The sequence below is a fragment of the Oncorhynchus tshawytscha genome, linkage group LG09, assembly GCF_018296145.1.
Source record: "Oncorhynchus tshawytscha isolate Ot180627B linkage group LG09, Otsh_v2.0, whole genome shotgun sequence".
Classification (NCBI taxonomy): domain Eukaryota; kingdom Metazoa; phylum Chordata; class Actinopteri; order Salmoniformes; family Salmonidae; genus Oncorhynchus; species Oncorhynchus tshawytscha.
Window position 1 is genome coordinate 50,006,381 of NC_056437.1, and position 17,111 is coordinate 50,023,491.

Consider the following 17,111-nt stretch of genomic DNA (forward strand, 5'->3'; position numbering starts at 1 on the left):
GTCTTGTCCTAGAAAATTCAAGTCCAAGAAGTTCAAGCCACAACATCAACTTCAACTTCCCCAAATCAAATTTCAAGTCAAGTTTTATTTGTCACATGTGCCGAATACAACACCTTACCGTGAAATGCTTACTTACAAGCCCTTAACAAACAATGCAGTTCAAGAAATAGAGCTCAGAAAATATTTACTAAATAAACTAAAGACTAAAAATGAATAGTAACAGAATAAAATAACAATAGCGAGGTTATATACTCGGATGCCAAGGAGATGCCATACCACGTGGTGATGCAACTGGTCAAGATGCTCTCACTGGTGCAGCTGTATACATTTTTGAGGATCTGGGGCCCCATGCTGAATCTTTTCGGTTTCCTGAGGAGGAAAAGGTGTTGTCGTGGCCTCTTCATGAATGTCTTGGTGTGTTTGGACCATGATAGTTTGTTGGTGATGTGGACACCAAGGAACTTGAAACACTCGACCCACTCCACTAAAGCCCCGTTGATGTTAATGGGGGCCTGTTCGGCCCACCTTTTCCTGTAGTCCATGATCAGCTCCTTTGTCTTGCACACGTTGAGGGAGAGGTTGTTGTCCTGGCACCACACTGCCAGGTCTCTGACCTCCCCCCTATAGGCTGTCTCATCGTTGTTGGTGATCAGGCCAACCACTGTTGTGTCATTAGCAAACTTAATGATCGTGTTGGAGTCGTGCTTTGCCACGTAGTTGTGGGTGTACAGGGAGTACAGGAGGGGACTAAGCACGCACCCCTGTGTGACATGTTGAGGATTAGCGTGGCAGATGTGTTATTACCTACCCTTACCACCTGGGGGCAGCCCGTCAGGAAGTCCAGGATCCAGTTGCAGAGGGAGGTGTTTAGTCCCAGGGTCCTTAGCTTAGTGATGAGCTTTGTGGGCATTATGATGTTGAACGCTGAGCTGTAGTCAATGAACAACATTCTCACATAGGTGTTTCTTTTGTCCAGGTGGGAAAGGGCAGTGTAGAGTGTGATTGAATCATTTGTGGATCTGCTGGGGCGGTATGCGAATTGGAGTGGGTCTAGGGTTTTGGGATGATGGTGTTGATGTGAGCAATGACCAGCCTTTCAAAGCCCTTCATGGCTACCGGCATGAGTGCTACGGGTCGGTAGTCATTTAGGAAGGTTACCTTAGCATTCTTGGGCATAGGGACTATGGTGGTCTATTTGAAACGTATTTGAAATGTAGGTATTACAGACTCGGTCAAGGAGAGGTTGAAAATGTCAGTGAAGACACTTGCCAGTTGGTCAGCGCATGCTCTGAGCACAAGTCCTGGTAATCCGTCTGGCCCTGCGGCCTTGTGAATGTTGACCCATTAAAATGTCTTACTCACATCGACTACGGAGGGAGTGATCACACAGTCGTCCAGAACAGCTGGTGCTCTCATGCATGCTTCAGTGTTGCTTGCCTTGAAGCGAGCATAGAAGTAATTTAGCACATCTGGTAGGCTTGTGTCACTGGGCAGCTCGCGGCTGGGCTTCCGTAATCCGTAATAGTTTGCAAGCCCTGCCACATCTGATGAGCATCAGAGGAGCTGTAATATGATTTAATCTTAGACCTGTACTGACCCATGGCTTGTTTGATGTTTCGTCAGAGGGCATAGCGGGATTTCTTATAAGCGTCCGGATTAGTGTCCAGCTCCTTGAAAGGGGCAGCTCTAGCCTTTAGCTCAGTGCGGATGTTGCCTGTTATCTATGGCTTCTTTTTATTTATTTTATTTTAACTTTATTTAACCAGGTAGGCAAGTTGAGAACAAGTTCTCATTTACAATTGCGACCTGGCCAAGATAAAGCAAAGCAGTTCGATACATACAACGACACAGAGTTACACATGGAGTAAAACAAACATACAGTCAATAATACAGTAGAAAAATAAGTCTATATACAATGTGAGCAAATGAGGTGAGATAAGGGAGGTAAAGGCAAAAAAAGGCCATGGTGGCGAAGTAAATACAATATAGCAAGTAAAACACTGGAATGGTAGATTTGCAGTGGAAGAATGTGCAAAGTAGAGAATAGAAATAATGGGGTGCAAAGGAGCAAAATAAACAAATACAGTAGGGGGAGAGGTAGTTGTTTGGGCTAAATTATAGATGGGCTATGTACAGGTGCAGTAATCAGTAATCTTCTAGGTGGGATACTTTATTTTCACCCTAACGCTTACTCATTAATTTAGCATCTCACTCCAAATTGTGTCCAAATGGCTTTTTGAAGGACTTTTTGAGTCCCAGTGCCAACAAATAGAAACCATTAATAATAAATATCTGTTAAGAGAAAAGTTCTGATGCCAAACCAAAATGTTGGCTTTTGGGCTGTACAAATCAGTGGTCCTGTGTAGGTGTTTTATTTATAACAACTATCAATAATTCACAATAGTGGCCTTATTTGTTTTACCCATACACTGTATGTTGTGTTCCAGATAAATATTTAAGAATATAGCGTTCGGCCATTGACAACCAGTGCTGAAAAGTCTTACCTGTAAAGACTACTTAAAGTAGGTATAGGGGGTATAGGGTCAATCCACATGGAAATATATGCCGTTCGTACTTAAACATAATAAAATCAATTGCCGAAAATTTAAAAAGGAACTCACGTAAGGTACAGACTCCAGAGTATCCGTGTTGACAATTATTGGGGCGGGACTCGCCTGAAAAAGAGAGAAAAAGGGGGAGAGAAAGATAAGAAAAAGCAAGAGAAGCCTGGACCCACCAGTGTCCTACTTTCTATAAATGGATCCAAAGGACAGCTTCTGGATCATGTGGTGACTTCACCCTGTATCATGAAGAATTCCAGAGCCTTCCTCTAGACGCCAGTGCCGTCTGAAAAGTATTCAGACCCCTTGACTTTTTCCAGATTTTGTTACGTTACAGTTAAAATTTTACCCCCATTTTCTCCTCAATTTTGTGATTGCGAACTTCTCTCATCGCTCCAACTCCCCAATGGGCTCAGAAGAGGCGAAGGTCGAGTCATGCGTCCTCCGAAACATGACCCCCCCAAACCGCGCTTCTTAACACCTGCTCGCTTAACCCGTAAGCCAGCCGCACCAAAGTGTCGGAGAATACACCGTTCAATTGACGACCAAAGTCAGCCTGCAGGCACCCGGCCTGCCACAAGTAGTTGCTAGACCATGATGAGCCAAGTCAAGTCCCCCGGCCAAACCCTTACCTAACCCGGATGACGCTGGGCCAATTCTGCGCCGCCCTATGGGACTCCCGGGCAAGGCCGGTAATGACAGGCTGGGATCGAACTCCAAGCTGTAGTGAAGCCGCAACACTGCGATGCAGTGCCTTAGACCGCTGCGCAACTCAGGAGGCCGGTTACAGCCTTATTCTAAAATTGATTAAATATATTGTTTTTTTTTTACAAATCTACGCACAATACCCCATAATGACAAAATGAAAACAGGTTTTTAGAAATGTTTGCAAATGTATTAAAAATAACAAACATAAATACCTTATTTACACAAGTATTCAGACCCTATACTATGAGACTCGAACTTGAGCTCAGGTGCATCCTGTTTCCATTAATCATCCTTCAGATATTTCTACAACTTGATTGGAGTACACCTGTGGTAAATTCAATTGATAGGACATGATTTGGAAAGGCACACACCTGTTTATATTTAAAGGTCCCACAGTTGACAGTGCATGCCAGAGCAAAAACCAAGCAATGTCCGTCGAAGAAATTGTCCGTTGTGTGTCGGGGCACAAATCTGGGGAAGGGTACCAAAAAATGTCTGCAGGATTGAAGGACCCCAGGAACACAGTGGCCTCCATCATTTTTAAATAGAAGAAGTTTTGAATAACCAAGACTCTTCCTAGAGCTGGCCGCCGGGCCAAACTGAGCAATTGGAGGAGAAGGGCCTTGGTCAGGGAGGTGACCTTCCAGAAGGACATCTCTGCAGCACTGAAATATTAGAGTGACCAGACAGAAGCCACTCCTCAGTAAAAGGCACATGGAAGCCTGCTTGGAGTTTGCCGAAAGGCACCTAAAGGACTCTCTGATGAAACCAAGATTGAACTCTTTGGCCTGAATTCCAAGCGTCACGTCTGGAGGAAACCTACGGTGAAGCATGATGGTGGCAGCATCATGCTGACGGGATGTTTTTCAGCAGCAGGGACTGGGAGACTAGTCAGAGTCAAGGGAAAGAGGATGAACGTAGAAAAGTACAGAGAGATTGTTGATGAAAACCTACTCCAGAGAGCTCAGGAACCTCACACTAGGGCGAAGATAGCTGTGCAGCGACGCTCCCCATCAAACCTGACATAGCTTGAGATGATCTGCAGTTAAGAATGGGAGAAACTCTCCAAATACAGGGTTGCCTTCCCCAGATCTGTGCCTCGACACAATCCTGTCTCAGAGCTCTATGGACAATTCCTTCGACCTCATGGCTTGGTTTTTGCTCTGACATGCACTGTCAACTGTGGGACCTTATATAGACAGGTCTGTGCCTTTCCAAATCACTCCAATCAAGTTGTAGAAACAGCTCAAAGATGATCAATGGAAACAGGATGAATCTTAGCTCAATTTCAAGTCTCAAAACAAAGGGTCAGAATACTTATGTAAACAAGGTATTTCTGTTTTTTATTTGTAATAAATGTGCAAAAAAATCTAAAAACCTGTTTTTGCTTTGTCATTATGGGGTATTGCTTGTAGATGAATGAGGAAAGCATTTAATTAATTTTAAAATAAGGCTGTAACGTAACAAAATGAGGAAAAAGTGAAGGGGTCTGAATACTTTCTGAATGCACTGTATTTGCAGGTCTTTGACAGCCAGATACTTCTAAGCAATAAGATGGCTCCACATTATCTTCCAATAGCCTTTCTGTTGCTCACTCTTACAGAATGCCCTGAAAGGGAAAGGCTGGCTCAGGCAAGTGATTCCAGTGTCTTTCAGCCTTTTCTACTAAACCTTTCGATGTTTCCATCAAACAAAGCTCCTTCATATTTTTACAAAATGTTTGGAGCAGGTAGACTGACATGTGTGTGTGTGTTTGAGGCAGAATGGTGTTTGTGGGTAAATCAATATCTCTGATTGAGACACTTTCTGCTTACAATGCACTGCTGCTAATTGACTGCATAGATTCTCAACCACACAATCTCTCTCAATCAGGGAAAGGAAGGACGAGAGAGAGAGAGAGAGAGAGCATGTGTGTGTGTGTGTGTGTGTGTGTGTGTGTGTGTGTGTGTGTGTGTGTGCATGCACATGTGCAAAGAGAAAGGGAGAGAGGAAGATTGATTTGAGTGCATTTAAATGAGCAGCACTCAAAGAAATCAATTGAGGGGCTATTCAGGATTATGATTATTATTCAAAGGCAGTTTATATTTAACCGGCAGAAAATGAATGTAAACCTTTATGCCTTACCAGGAATACTAGACTCAATGTATGTTGTTCATTAGTTCACTGTTAATACAATCCCCCCCCAAAATTGTGCAAGTCAGTCAAGCATTCACTGCAGACAAACACCTTATGATGCAGAATGCCTCATATGATGCAAAACACATGCATCATCGTAAGAGTTTTTGCTTTGTACTGCAAGTGCTCCGTGTTGTAAACTTGAACGCTGACACTTTTTGGGGACTCCATAAAACCACACTGGTCTAGGTTACACTATGTGTAAGTGAGGAGTGAGGAGCTAGATTTTCCCCATGCAATATTCATTGTAATGTCACACACACACATGCACGCACACACACACACACTAGCTTGGTACTCAGCATGTGCACACAGCTGAATACATGCAGTACATACCGGGTACAGACACTGTACTATTGCGTGACTGCATTTCCAAACAATTTTTGTCTTCCTCTCTTGACAATGGTGCACACTGACATCAGTTCTTTCAGAGAAGCATATTAAGTCTGAGGCCCTATCTACATTTCCTGGGATTCCTCGCATCACATCTCCTCACCTCCTCGTCAACCGTATTGGAGGATGTGATCCAAAGTCCCTCCCTCCACTGTGTTTTGAGAAGGACGCAAGGAGAGATGATGCGAGGAACAGAGGACAGACAAATTCAAAAAGAGCCTGAACCTACAACAAAAGGGACTGATCGGGATTCACTGTGGGGAGCCTGGTCTGATCTACATCTGGGGTTAATTAGGTGTTAATAACTACAATACACAGAGCATTGTTAATTACAAGTCTAATACCGCATCCCAAATGCACCCTATTCCCTTTAAAGTGCACATATTATGAACAGGTTCCATCCGGGTCTATTTAAAAGTACTGCACTACATAGAGAATAGGGTACAATTTGTATTGCATAAGAACCCTTTTAGCTATCGGAATTCCACCTCAAATGTATAAAACATGCAATAACTTGGCAATATCACCAAGCCACTCTGTCTGTGGATTACTGACGATTAGTTGAGGATGAAATGTGAAAATGTTTCTGCTGAAGACGGCTGCATCCCAAATGTCTCCCAAATGGCTCCCATAGGGCTCTGGTCAAAGGTTGTGCACTATATGGTATAGGGTGCCATTTGGGATGCAGGCAACTTCTTATATTTGACTGCACAATGTAGCAGAATATATCAACAACTATTTCAACCACTTATGCTGCTAAGGATTTAGCCTTTCACTGTTCACCTAGGCAAATAATGTACATGAACATTTACAATGCCTTCAGAAAGTACTCTCTTGTAACACACATTTTGTTGTGTTACAGCATGAATTCCAAATGGCTTAAATTAACAAAAGATTCTCACTCATCTACACACAATACCCCATAATGACAAAGTGAAAACACGTTTTTAGAAATGGGAGCGCATTTATTGTAAAAGAAAAACAGAAATATCTCATTTATATAAGTATTCACAAGCCTGAGTCAATACTTTGTAGAAGCACCTTTGGCAGCAATTACAGCTCTGTCTTTCTGGGTAAGTCTCTAAGAGCTTTCCACAGCTGGATTGTGAAAATGTTCCATTATTCTATTCAAAGTTCTTCATGCTCCGTCAAGTTGGTTGTTGATCATTGCTAGACAACCATTTTCAGGTCTTGCCATAGATTTTCATGTAGATTTAAGTCAAAACTGTAACTCGACCACTCAAGAACATTCACCGTCTTCTTGGTAAGCAACTCCAGTGTAGATTTGGCCTTGTGTTTTATGTTATTGTCATGCTGAAAGGTGAATCAATCAAAAAGTTTTACTCCTGAACCTATTTAGGCTTGCCATAACAAAGTTGTTCAACACTTATTGACTCAAGAAATGTCAGCTTTTCATTTTGAATGAATTTGTCAAAAATTCAAAAAACATAATTCCACGTTGACATTAGGCCAGTGACAAAATAAATCAAAATTGTATCTATTTTAAATTTAGGCTGTAACACAACAAGATGTGTAAGAAGCCAAGTGATGTGAATACTTTCTGAAGGCACTGTAGCACCACTGGTGCTGATCAAAACATAACAAAAGGGAAACTTTTATCCTGTCAGACATATCTTAAGCTGTTACTTTAGTATGGGATGTTGAGAACCCTGTACTCCAATTTCTCAGTGCAGCCATCGTGCTCCAGTTCATTTTGCTCAATAATTTAAGGGTGAATCTATGTGTGGTGCACCACGCGTAGAAAAAAACAAATCTATAATTTACAAGAATTTGTTCACATGTAAAAACAGTCAACAACAAAAGCAGATAAAGAGAAGGAGAACAAGAGAGAGGTTATTAAGAGAGGGGGAAACATCAAGGTTGCGGCAAAGGAAAGAAAGTTGTGGTCGGTCTTGGAGAATGGTTTAAATGATGGTTGGAGGTAGATGAGGGGGAGAGAAAGGTAGTCCCAAATCAATGTAGTCCCTCCTGGATTTGACTTTTTTTCATGTTTATTTAACTAAAGTCAGTTAAGAACAAATTCTTATTTACAATGACAGCATAGGAACAGTGGGGCAGAACGACAAATTTTTACCTTGTCAGCTTGGGGATTCGATCTGGCAACCTTTAGGTTACTGGCCCAACGCTCTAACCACTAGGTTACCTGCTGTCGCTCTGGATAGGGGTAAGCCCATCAGAAGACAAGGTGAAATAAGTACTATGTTGCTTACACATATCCAATCTCTTCAGGAGTGCCCGGGGAGTAGAGTCTACCCAGCAAACAGGGAACCTTCCCAGAACATTAGCTAAGATTCCCATTAAGTTCTAGTTAGGGTTTTCTTACATTAGGATGGTAAACATCCCCAAAACATTCAAATAATGTTTTTGGTGATTTTTTGTTGTTGTTGTAGAAACTGATTTGAATGAAATATCCTTAGAATGTTCTTCTAACGTTCACAAACAATTTGTGCACAAAATTTGTAACAACCACCACAGAACATTCTCATTAGGTTTCCAGGTAATGTAATAACACAATTTAACAGTAATGTTTTTAGGACACTGCCGCAACAAAATGTTGCCAAAATACAGCACACAAAAAGCCAAAATACAGCACACAAAGTTGTAGACACATTTACAACATAAAACACAAGGCACTACAGTTTAAAAAAGACATACATTTGCACATTGAACAGCAAGATGATTTGGGAACGTGTGGCGCCACTAGGGTTCAAAACATTGACAGCCCCCCCACTTAATTTTACATCATATTGTTTAGGCTAGCTTTCAAATTTAAAGGGACAAGCCTGTGTAATTTCAGGACCTTTTGAAGCACATTCCATACAGAAGGGGTAGAGAACTGGAAAGCTTTTTTTCCCTAGCTTTGTACCGGCCTCAACAAAACACAATCATGTGAGCGCAGGCAATAGTTTTAATTGGAGCTGTCTCAATATGGCCTTGTAAATAAGAACGTACCACTGATTTAATCTCCGATGAACTAAGGAAGGCCAACCCACTCTCGGGTACAGTGATGTGTGAGCGCTTTGGAGTTAGTAACAACCCTCAGCGACCCAAACCTTCCCCACTGCACTAAAAACTGATATGGTGAATCCCCTTCTGGAGAAAAGTAATCTAGAATCTTCAGCTCTTAGCAATTTTCGGGCCAATCTCCAACCTATTCTTAAACAAAATTCTGGAGAAATTGGTTTTCAAACAGCTAAATAATTTAAGTGCCAACTGTATTTCTGTATTCCAATCTGGTTTTCAGGCCCACCACAGCACAGAGACAGCTGGTGGTAAATTATCTTAGAGCCAACACAGATGCCAAACAGCATCCCACAGTCGCCTCTTCACTGTTGATGTTGAGACTGGTGTTTTGCGGGTACTATTTAATGAAGCTGCCAGTTGAGGACTTGTGAGGCATCTGTTTCTCAAACTAGATACTCTAATGTACTTGTCCTCTTGCTCAGTTGTTGCCCCGGGGCCTCCCACTCCTCTTTCTATTCTGGTTAGAGACCGTTTGCGCTGTTCTGTGAAGGGAGTAGTACACAACGTTGTTCGAGATCTTCAGTTTCTTGGAAATTTCTCACATGGAATAGCCTCCATGTCTCAGAACAAGAATAGACTGACGAGTTTCAGAAGAAAGTCTGTTTCTAGCCATTTTGAGCCTGTAATCAAACCCACAAATGCTGATGCTCCAGATACTCAACTAGTCTAAAGGCCAGTTTCATTGCTTCTTTAATCAGCACTACAGTTTTCAGCTGTGCTAACAATTGCAAATGGGTTTTCTAATGATCAATTCGTCTTTTAAAATGATAAACTTGGATTAGCTAACACAACATGCCATTGGAAAAAAGGAATGATGGTTGCTGATAATGGGCCTCTGTACACCTATGTAGATATTCCATAAAGAATCTGCCGTTTCCAGCTACAATTTCCTTTACAACATCAACAATGTTTACACTGTATTTCTGATCAATTTGAGGTTATTTTAATGGATTAAAAATGTTTACTTTTCTTTCAAAAACAAGGACATTTCTAAGTGACCCCACTACTTTTGACCAGTAGTGTATGGTCAATAAATGTCTAATACATTGTCATGTGATTGCAAATATTTGCCATAATGTGTTTCTACATGGATTGTTGTTACATTAAAGAAACACTAATGGGCTGTTCAACATGTAATTTTGTCATTCTGGGAGCATAGGAATAACATTCAAAGAACATTGATGGAATGTTTTGTGCACACATAAACAAACATTACAAGAATGTCTGGAAGAAGAACTGGACAGATCTCGTGTCATATCTCCACAATGTTCCCACAAACTACAGAAATATTTTCGGAACTTTTAAATAACATAAAATAGTGTGTTCTGGGAACGTTCTTACAACATCAGGTGAATGTTTTCTTCCAACCTAATAGAAACATTGTAATTATCAGCACAACTGGACAGGTTTGTGTTTTGGGAACAAACCGTATCTCGTCATATCACCACAAAGTTACTCCAACCTGAAGAAATGTGTCATAAAAAATGTGATGTCCCCACAATTTTCCCACCAGACTGTACCCACAACCTAATGAAATATTCTGGGTACCTTTAGAAAACTGACAGAATGTGTTCTGGGAACGTTCCTGCAATGTCAGGCGAATGCTTTAAAACATTGTATAATCATCAGCACAGCGAGACCGTTTTTGTGCTATGAGAACATTTGCCGTAACCTAAGAAATGTTCTGGGAGCTTTCACAGAACCCATTTTTAGTTTGTTGGGTAGGGGGTGATTTGGGATTCAGGGGTAGAGAGAGGAGTAGAGATGAAATGAGAGTGGAGCACAGTAAAAGAGGAGAGGACAATATAGCAAATGAGAGATAAGTGATACAGAGAAAAAAGGTCCCATTTGGGATGCAACCATTCTGTTCAGCTCCATGTATTAACGGGAAACTCTAGTAAAACCAGAGTGCTGCATTGCCTCATTGAAATCCTGTAGCCCTGTTGATGGATGTTCCGACATTATTTGCTCTTGGCACACATCCCCATGGCAATTTCAGTCGTGCTACGGTTGCACAAACATTATTCATCGGACCAATAAGCATGCATTGCATAAAGGTTTAAAGCAAACCTTTAGACGTCACACATGATCCCATTGTAATTGCCAAGATTGGTTATGTATTTGGAATTGGGAAGTCATGTTTTTTTATTATGGTCTGAATTATTATGTTATGGCATAGTGCCTTATCTGTCAATGACAGATAGACAACCAAACAACCCAAAAACTGACTGTCAGATCTGACACTGTTTTGGACAGATTTTTCCCATAGGCAACTCCAACATTGACACTTTACTATACTGAACAAAAACATAAACACAACATGTAAAGTGTTGGTCCCATGTTTCATGAGCCAAAATCAAAGATCCCAGAAAAGTTCCATTTGCACAAAAATATCACACATTTGTTTACATCCCTGTTACCACGGACGTCGTCATGGAAATGACCGGACCAAGGCGCAGCGTGGTGAGCGTACATTTTCCTTTGTTTATGTCAATGTCGCCAACAAAACAAAGAATGAGGGCACGACCGTGAAGCTTACTAGGGCTATAGTGCCACTAACAAAGTCAACTACCCACAAAACACAAAGGAAAAAAGGCTGCCTAAGTATGATTCCCAATCAGAGACAACAATAGACAGCTGTCCCTGATTGAGAACTATACCCGGCCAAACCATAAAAACAGAAAACATAGAAATAAAGAAACTAGTATGCCCACCCTAGTCACACCCTGGCCCAAAATAGAGAATAAAAGCCTCTCTATGGCCAAGGCGTGACACTGTTAGTGAGCATTTCTCCTTTGCCAATGCAAACCATCCACCTGACATGTGTGGCATATCAAGAAGCTGGTTAAACAACATGATTATTAAACAGGTGCACCTTGTGTTGGGGACAATAAAAGGCCACTCTGTAAAATTAGGAGTTTTATCACACAACACAATGCTACAGATCTCTCAAGTTTTGAGGGAGCGTGCAATTGGCATGCTGACTGCAAGAATGTCCAACAGAGCTGTTGCCAAACAGAGTTTTACTCACTGGGATTGTGCCACTTATCCTCTCAGGGACTGAGAACCACAAATAGTATCATTCCTCTCTCTAATAACCTTGGTCAATACACTACAATACTGCACCTGGGAGCAAAAGACATTGAACCCTGTTTGCCAATACCATGAAATGACATGATATGGTTTCATTCAGACGTTGAGATTTAAAATGATGTTAGGACATGTAAAAAAGCTTATGGTGCAGATAGCAGGATTGCCAAAGTCTAAATACAAAGCAGCCCAAGAAATAATGCTGCAGTTTCTGTGATTATTATCTGTGTATAATTAAGATTTATTTATATCAATGACTCATGTGGACCCATTAAAAATGCCAAAATCCATTCATATTTCAAAGTCCAAATAGTGTGTGTGTGCGTGTGTTTGTTTTGCCCACTTACTCACCTGAGCCTCTGTCCACACTCTCCCAAAGGTCTTACTTCAGAAACCGGGGAGGTTACCAAACACATTTTTACCAAAGAGATCTGAACATTTCCATCCAAAATCTTTAAAAACACTTTCGTAAGTCAATGAACTCTGGCGACAAGATTTTCAGTCACAAAGACGCGGGCCTACACGCACATGAGCCGTGCAAACACACTATTTCACAGTGTATCACGGATAAACTCAGCAAAAAAAGAAACGTCCTCTCACTGTCAACTGCGTTTATTTTCAGCAAACTTAACATGTGTAAATATTTATATGAAAATAACAAGATTCAACAACTGAGACATAAACTGAACAAGTTCCACAGACATGGAATAATGTGTCCCTGAACGAAGGGGTGGTTAAAATCAAAAGTAACAGTCAGTATCTGGTGTGGCCACCAGCTGCATTAAGTACTGCAGTGCATCTCCTCCTCATGGACTGTACCAGATTTGCCAGTTCTTGCTGTGTGATGTTACCCCACTCTTCCACCAAGGCACCTGCAAGTTCCTGGACATTTCTGGGGGGAATGGCCCTAGCTCTCACACTCCGATCTAACAGGTACCAGACGTGCTCAATGGGATTGAGATCCGGGCTCCTCGCTGGCCATGACAGAACACTGACATTCCTGTCTTGCAGGAAATCACACACAGAACAAGCAGTATGGCTGGTGGCATTGTCATGCTGGAGGGTCATGTCAGGATGAGCCTGCAGGAAGGGTATCACATGAGGGAGGAGGATGTCTTCCCTGTAACGCACAGCGTTGAGATTGCCTGCAATGACAACAAGCTCAGTCCGTTGATGCTGTGACACACCGCCCCAGGCCATGAAGGACCCTCCACCTCCAAACGATCCCGCTCCAGAGTACAGGCCTCATTGTAACACTCATTCCTTCAACGATAAACGCGAATCCGACCATCACCCCTGGTAAGACAAAACCTTGACTCTTCAGAGAAGAGCACTTTTTGCCAGTGCTGTCTGGTCCAGCGACGGTGGGTTTGTGCCCATGTTGCCCGGTGATGTCTGGTGAGGACCTGCCTTACAACAGGCCTACAAGCCCTCAGTCCAGCCTCTCTCAGCCTATTGCGGACAGTCTGAGCACTGATGGAGGGATTGTGTGTTCCTGGTGTAACTCGGGCAGTTGTTGTTGCCATCCTGTACCTGTCCCGCAGGTGTGATGTTCAGATGTACCGATCCTGTGCAGGTGTGGTTACACATGGTCTGCCACTGCGAGGACAATCAGCTGTCAGTCCTGTCTCCCTGTAGCGCTGTCTTCGGCATCTCACAGTACGGACATTGCAATGAATTGCCCTGGCCACATCTGCAGTCCTCATGCCTCCTTGCAGCATGCCTAAGGCACGTTCATGCAGATGAGCAGGAACCCCGGGCATCTTTCTTTTGGTGTTTTTCAGAGTCAGTAGAAAGGCCTCTTGTGTCCTAAGTTTTCATAACTGTGATCTTAATTGCCTACCGTCTGTAAGCTGTTAGTGTCTTAATGACCGTTCCACAGGTGCATGTTCATTAATTGTTTAGGGTTCATTGAAAAAGCATGGGAAGATCTGTGAAGCTATTTGGATTTTTATGAATTATCTTTGAAAGACAGGGTCCTGAAAAAGGGACGTTTCTTTTTTTGCTGAGTACAACTATTCACTTTAACATCACCAAGCTAATGGACTGGGAGGAGAAAGCAATGCTACATTCACATATTATGCAAGAGTGCATCTTTTGAACAGCGCATCCTCAACTCACACATCATTTTAGATGTGACGCCTACTGGGTATCTGCCTGCTCTGGGGTGAAGTTTCCTCTAGTTACAGATCTAGGATCAGCTTCCCCTCCCCAAACTCTAACCATTAGTGGGGAAAAACTAAACTGAACCAAGCTCAAGGTCAGCGACTTCACCCATCTATCTGCCTACAGCTTGTGTCACTCTCTGAGGCAAATCTCACAGAAGTCTCCTTTTTAGAAAACACAGTAAAACAGAGTAATGATTCAGATGAATGTCTGAATTAAAATGCATCCTAGCTGCATTTAGTTTAGGCTTTGTCCTCTTGTTAAGACAACGCCTGTTGGCATATTGGCATAGCTACTTAATATTGTAAAGTTCTCCAGCTCTATGCAGCTCCCAGCCGTCAACCAAGAACCCTGAAGATTACACACGAAAGATATAATCCAAATTCAGCACCTCGGCTTTAGCCCGTGAGTGGGTTTGCTGAGACGGCAACTCATTCCCTCCCATACGGCGCCAAGGGGAACACAAACTCTTACACACACACACACACACACACACACACACACACCTAACCCTTGCTCCTATACTGCTATATAACAAAATCCCTTCTCAATCCTGTCACCCTAATGGTCCCCTTAGAGCTGCTCTGATCTGGACCAAAATGCATGAATGGTTGGTTACCTGGTAGTGGTCCTGCCAGCTCTGACTCTGTGGACAGCCGCATTCGGACCACAGGTCACAGCTGCCTCCTTTGGCGCGGACCACAGAGCGTCCTGGGCTTCTCCAAGAGCTTTCAGAGTGGGTAGCCATAAGACGGCCCCTCTGCCGGGGCAGAGTAGCACCCCCTGAGGCTGAGCCATAGTGGTATCCCTGGGGCGGTTGCTGCTGCCATCCACAATAGCACGGCACCTCTCCACAACCCCTTCGGTCCATCTCCACAAAGCAGCTCTGCTGTTTGTTCAGGTAGGCAGCAGTTATCCTGCCCCGTGCAATCCCTTGCTCCCTCTCTCTTTAAGGTTTCTTGTCTTCCGTGCTCTGTGAACAAGGGAGGTGATGCTCGACTCCTCTAATGATAAATTAACAAACGACACTGTTAAGTTGGCAGTGTGTGTGTGTGTGTGATTCCCTGCTCTGAGAGAGAGTGCGTGTGCATGTGTGTGAGTGAGTGGTGACAGAGAGCCTGTACTTCTGTTAGAGACCAGGCATGATAGGAAAGTGAGAGGCAACAACAGCAGCAGCAGCCAAGCAGCAGCCAAGCAGCAGCTGTGTGTGTGAGAGAGATATAGAAAGAGAGAGATAAGGGGTGGTCAGGGGCAGAGAGAGAAGGTGGAAGAATAACAAAGAGCAGAGATGAAACAGAGAGAGGGAGAGAGAGAGAGAGAGAGAGAGAGAGAGAGAGAGAGAGGGAGAAAGAGGAAAGCTGAATTAGAGAGAGAGAAAGAAAAGCTGAATTAGAGAGAGAGAAAGAAAAGCTGAATTAGAGAGAGAAAAAGAGAGAGAGACAAGCAGAGATGAGCAAAGAAAGAAGGGGCTGGCTAGGATCTTTTGCGTTGCTGGCCATGGGCTGGCTGGTAGCTCTTTGTCAATAGATGACTCAACCTGCAGCACAACATGACGGCATCCACGAATCCAGGCAGAAGCAATCTATGCTCCACACAGCGGGGAATTTGAGACCAGAGCTTGCACTACAAATTGGTTCAGGTGGAGACAGCCTCTCTGTTTTCAATTACAGATGCTTCTGTCTTTCTCGCCACTTGAGTTTCTAACTGGGTTTGACAACATTCCTACCTCTAAACCGCCTCCACCAAGAAACACATGGACCGAATCAAACCCAAATTGAATCATTGTCACTTGTAGTTTTAATGATACATGTTTCTCTGTGTATGACTAATTCATACGGTAGACTGCATGGCATTGTAGGATTTTCAAATGCTATCTCATAAAATGGTAATAAAGAAAAATGTGTTCTTCTTGTCCTTTGGACAATGACAATACATTGTGGAGATTGAAATGCGTCTCAGCACAAGGCACGTGGCCTATCAATCAATGACCAACCACAATACACACTCCATGATTGATAGAATTTAAGTAGGTGGCCAAATGATTCATGCATTGGCAAGAATAAGGTCACTGGCACTTCCTTATTCAATGAAATGTCTATTTTTTTATTCCAGTGTCAGATTTAATCACAAGCGAAGGGCTTTAGATGGAGTAATTGATGCTAAACCGCTCAGGCTAAAATATCCAGCTGCTTTTCGATCAGATTAATGCCCCACACTGACATCTACTACTGCACAACTGTTGAAAACAAGCCGACCACAAAAACCCTACTAGAAATTTCACAACAGATTAAAGGTAGACTCCGCGATATGATGTAGATGCAGAAAATAAACAGCATTGTGGGTCAATTTCCACAACAGCTAAGAGCATTGAAGTATGAGGCTCAACTTCCCAACTGTTTTGGTGCCCTGGCTACAACGTTGAAACAGAGTGACGCGAACCTGAGCACATCCACACATACTGTGTGTGACTGTGATAGCAAATTCATGCGAGACACATTTAGTATGATATGTTATGTTTTGTATGGAATGTATTCATTTGTGGCTGTCCATCACCCAATTCGTATTACATGTTACGAATTTGCAAACGTACAATATGTTATGAATTCGTAAAACGTACAATATGTTAAGGTTTACTTTTGTCCAGGTTTGAGATTGCGTCGTCTGTGGCGCTGTTGGGGTGGTATGTGAATTGGAGTTGGTCTAGGGTTTCTGGCATGATGGTGTTGATGTGAGCCATGACCAGCCTTTCAAAGCATTTCATGGCTACCGACGTGAGTGCAATGGGCGGTAATCATTTAGGCAGGTTACCATCACTTTCTTGGGCAAAGGGACTATGGTGGTCTGTTTGAAACATGTAGGTATTACAGACTCGGCCAGGGAGAGGTTGAAAATGTCAGTGAAGACACTTGCCAGTTGGTCCGTGCATGCTTTGAGTACACGTCCTGGTAATCCGTCTGGCCATGCGGCTTTGTG

General features: G+C 42.8%; 1 protein-coding gene across 23 annotated transcripts in view; it reads right to left on the bottom strand.

The window, feature by feature from the left end:
- The window catches only part of LOC112259143 (disks large homolog 2), a 196,949-nt gene that overhangs the window by 70,388 nt on the left and 109,450 nt on the right, over positions 1-17,111 (bottom strand). For 22 of the 23 annotated variants that reach the window (XR_006084103.1, XM_042326993.1, XM_042326985.1 and 19 more), the window contains one exon: positions 2,622-2,675. Coding sequence is in view for 22 of the 23 variants with exons in the window: in XM_042326993.1 (XP_042182927.1) it covers positions 2,622-2,675 (54 nt within the window). In the remaining variant the exon portion in view is untranslated. Of the gene's footprint in view, positions 1-2,621; positions 2,676-14,757; positions 15,309-17,111 lie in introns of those variants that run through there. The other variant, XM_042326988.1, reaches the window with a different exon arrangement.